Here is a 4,071-nt window from a genome sequence, read left to right as displayed (position 1 = left end):
CCACTTTACATATTTATGATTGTGTTTTACTTAGCCACTCTGCTTCTCAAGTTTTTTATCTGTAAAATCCAGGTAATGGTATTCCTTAATAACTAATGAAATATATATGTAAAGTAACTAATATAGAGATTGAAAATAGGTTTTATCTTGAAAACCTACTATGAACTGTTGGTAGTGGTTGAATGCAGTAATGTGTTAAGGCTCCTTGTGAGAATCGGTGAGAAAAATTCTGCATGCCCAAATGCATAGAATAAGTATGTGTGAATATGACAGATACTTGCTGCCTATAGCTTGCTACCCTAATTCATAGTAAACACTTGGCGTCATTGTCATCACTGAATAATTTCCATTGTCATCACTGTTATTAAGATACAATTAATGGTTACATGAAGTTTTTCTAAGTTGTAACAAATAGTACCTAAATTGACTAGATATTTATAAGTTTTTATATACTTGCTAAGATGTACGATTATATTACCTATATAATGTATTACATAATATAATAAGTATTATATACACTGTATTACTTGATAGTCCTTTAATATTTCCCTGTCTCACAATCTTTACAAATTAATAAGTTGCTTACGATTTCGCACTGAAGAAAATGGGTCAGCCACTAATTATTTGCAAATTAGTAATATTTTATTTCAAAGTAGGTTTTAATAATAGATTTCTGACTTGGAAAAAAGCAATACACTTTGTGAAATTATTTATAGACATTCACAACTTAAATATAATAAAGATTTGAATCTCAAAAGCACTCTGGAATTAAGGTTCTCATACTCTTTCTGTACAGAAGACCTACTGTTATTTGAAAAAATAATGTTTTTATAAATGAAAAGGAGAAGCTATATTAAATGCAGTGATTCTACAACTCTCAAAAACTGACCTCTTAGCACTTGAAAAGCAAATTTCATGTTGATTCCAAATGGAATCCGCAATGCAGGCATGTCTTTCATCTGGCTTTATAATCCATTTTAGAGATAAATATTTGGATACTATTTATCATTAATTCCTTTAAATTTCTCAATACTTTAGGTTTTGAGAGGTTTATGTAGTCTATTCTGTTATGTACATAATATCTATTATTATTGTAGTATGGAGAAATGGTTCACTTTTCCTAAGAAAAATTACTATTTGCTTTATTTGGAAACATTTGTTCAACATGGCAAAAAAAAAAAATCTGACAGTATGTCAGTTTTTACATATATATGGAGATAAAAACAATAAAATTATTACAAAAACTTATGGAAATTTTAAAAAGTTGATTTCTAATTTTCTATTCTAATAACTACAAGCATTTTCATGCATTCCATTCCAGTCTTTGGTCTTTGCTTCAGTATTTCTTGCATCTTACCCCTAAGCATGTGATGTAATCTAACCAACTTCTTAAATGCAAAAATGTTTTAAATGTTAGGGGGAAAAAACATTTTCCGACTTATTTTTATGGTAGTTTAAGGACTCTTCTTAATAGAAACACTTGGATATGCGTGAGTAGATACATACGTTTTTGTGCACATTACGTATTATTTGTCACCAGTTATTTTTACTAACCAGCCAAGCAAAGGGCATCCAAAAAGTAAGGAGAATCAAACCAATTCAATTCATCAGATGTATTTATTTGTATTGACAGCACTTTGCTAATACAAGGAGAATATGATTTTTAAAAAGGAGAGAGTTCTTCGTTTGAAATGAAGATATATAACCAATGTAGGTAATACATGTAGGAAAAACCTGTGATTATTCCTTTAAATGGAAAAAGCTGTCATGATTATGCTGTTAAGCTATAATGGTCTTTCTGGAAAATAATACAAGTCTATTGCTTGGTCTCAAACTGAGTAGTGTCTACATTTGCAGTGCTTATTATTACAGTATTTAACTTAAATATTTAAATAATCTTAAAATATATTTTCTCTATCATTTGAATATTCTCATACACTATAATCGTGTAAGAGAGAGGAGCGTAATAATAAGCAGGCAGTTGATACATTTTTCAGCTTTATTTCCAATTTTTTTCTCCTGTCTTGACTGTTAATGAAGTGCTATTTGATAGCTAAAATTTGTACAACTTGAAAGTAAATTCTATTGCTTGAAAAGCCCCAGACTAGCTTTGTGCTGGTCATGCTTGATACTTGGCATGTATTCATTGGTTTTTCCAAATTAAACTGGTAAATTTTATTTACTTAATGACTTATAAAATGCAAATAATTTCTGAAAAAAATTAAAGTTTAGCAGCAATGTTGAATCCAAAAATATTTTTAATTCTTTCAATTAATCTTACCTTCTCAACAAAGTTGTAAGATCTTGGAGGGTAAGATCTTATACTTTTTAAATGTAATCCCTGTATAAGCCTATTTCCACTTAGTAGTTACTCTACAAATACTTGAATTTCTAAAAGAATGAATGAATGTGAATGAAAAAGGACAAATGATTATGCAGATGAAAGAGCAAATATCTCTAAAAAGAAAAAGTGACAAAGTACCTATGTTTAAGAATCAGATATTCCTAGGTTAAAAATCAAAGCTTTGCACGTTACTATTTTTTTTTTTTACTTTAACCATTTCACTTAATTTTTCAAACACATATATTTCATCTGTAAAATGTAAATCATTAGTGACTTCTTTGGAAATCAATTATGAATATAAGTGAAAATACTTGCCACAAGATCTGAAATTCCATGGGATATAAACACGATGATGATGATGCTGTCTCGGATGTTGTTAGAAAGTGGGGTCCTCAGTCCAATCTTCATGATTCTCTTTCCAGGTGAAGCGTACATGCGATTAAGCAAACTCCCTGAAGCAGAACATTGGTATATGGAATCATTGAGGTCCAAGACTGACCACATCCCTGCTCATCTTACCTATGGGAAACTGCTAGCTCTTACAGTGAGTAACTACTTTCCTTAGTCTTTAGAAATTGTTTTCTTCCATGTGGATTAGGAAAGATGGTGTTAGAAGTACTGGTTCTGAGCCAGTTACCTCAGGTTATTAGGTTTTAATGATCATAATACTAAGTTATGAATCCTGTACAGAAAGTATGGAAAAATCTGTTATTTCGCCTTTGGGGTTTGGCCTAGATAATATGTAAGATGTCATGATCCTTGATATAACTTAATGGAAAAATAGAAATAGAGAACCCCAAATATGTGATTACATAATGAATTTCCCCTAATAGCAATATTTGCATAAATATTATGTTCTGCAAGCCAATGTTAGTTCCAAATTGGCTATTATTAGAACTAAATCTGATTCTTTCCAATAGCTGACAGCAAATAAAACTTTGTATGTGCTGGAATTCCTTCTAATTGCAATCATTCTGTAAGAGAAGTGGAGCCATCATTTGGCCACCCATTATGTGATAAGGACTCTTGGAGGCCACAGTTCACTAAAAGTGGTTTTGGTATGAAGCATAAGACATTGCTGATATTCTATTGTTGTGAACTACAAAAATGGAAATTTCATATGTTTTAAAGTAATATTAATGTCTTTATTTTACACAATAGGGGATGGCTAAAAAATTTAAGTAAATTTTCTCAGCTGACATAGCTAATAAGTGGTAGAACTAGGCTTCAATCCTAGTCCAAATCTAATATCTGTGTTATTTTAATTATACTACATAAATGAATATTAGAAAAACATACAGCAAATAGGAAGGTGATTCCTAAGTGAATCGACAGAAAAGTATCTTACAGTTATTTCAAAATATTTTCCTTTGCATGAAAGATGATAGATTAAACACTTAAAATTATTATGCATTCATTCTAGGATACCACTGACTGCTCTTAAAGAAATCATATATAGGTAGACTAGGTAACCAGAAAACATCCCAAATATCTAGATATGCTTGAAAAACATATATCTAGATATGCTTGAAAAAAATATAACAGATATGCTTTTAGTGTTTAGCTAGATATGCTTGAAAAAAATATATCTAGATATGCTTGAAAAAAATATAACAGATATGCTTTTAGTGTTTAGCTAAACTCAAAAAATAGTAAGAGAGTTAACCAGGAGCTAGAAATGAAGTGGTAACTAAATACTAGAACAGTAAACAGTAGGCTGATCCTGC

The 4,071-nt window shown here is 30.2% G+C and overlaps 1 protein-coding gene across 1 annotated transcript in view; it reads left to right on the top strand.

Moving 5' to 3' along the window:
• Positions 1 to 4,071, top strand: part of TMTC2 (transmembrane and tetratricopeptide repeat containing 2) — a 390,547-nt gene that overhangs the window by 254,411 nt on the left and 132,065 nt on the right. The window contains exon 8 of the mRNA XM_008571569.1: positions 2,767 to 2,888. Within this exon, the coding sequence (XP_008569791.1) occupies positions 2,767 to 2,888 (122 nt within the window). The remainder of the gene's footprint in view (positions 1 to 2,766; positions 2,889 to 4,071) is intronic.

This window comes from Galeopterus variegatus, unplaced genomic scaffold (genome assembly GCF_000696425.1).
Source record: "Galeopterus variegatus unplaced genomic scaffold, G_variegatus-3.0.2 Scaffold705, whole genome shotgun sequence".
Lineage (NCBI taxonomy): Eukaryota > Metazoa > Chordata > Mammalia > Dermoptera > Cynocephalidae > Galeopterus > Galeopterus variegatus.
Note: the sequence above shows the minus strand (reverse complement) of the source record. Positions and strands in the feature narration are given on the sequence as shown.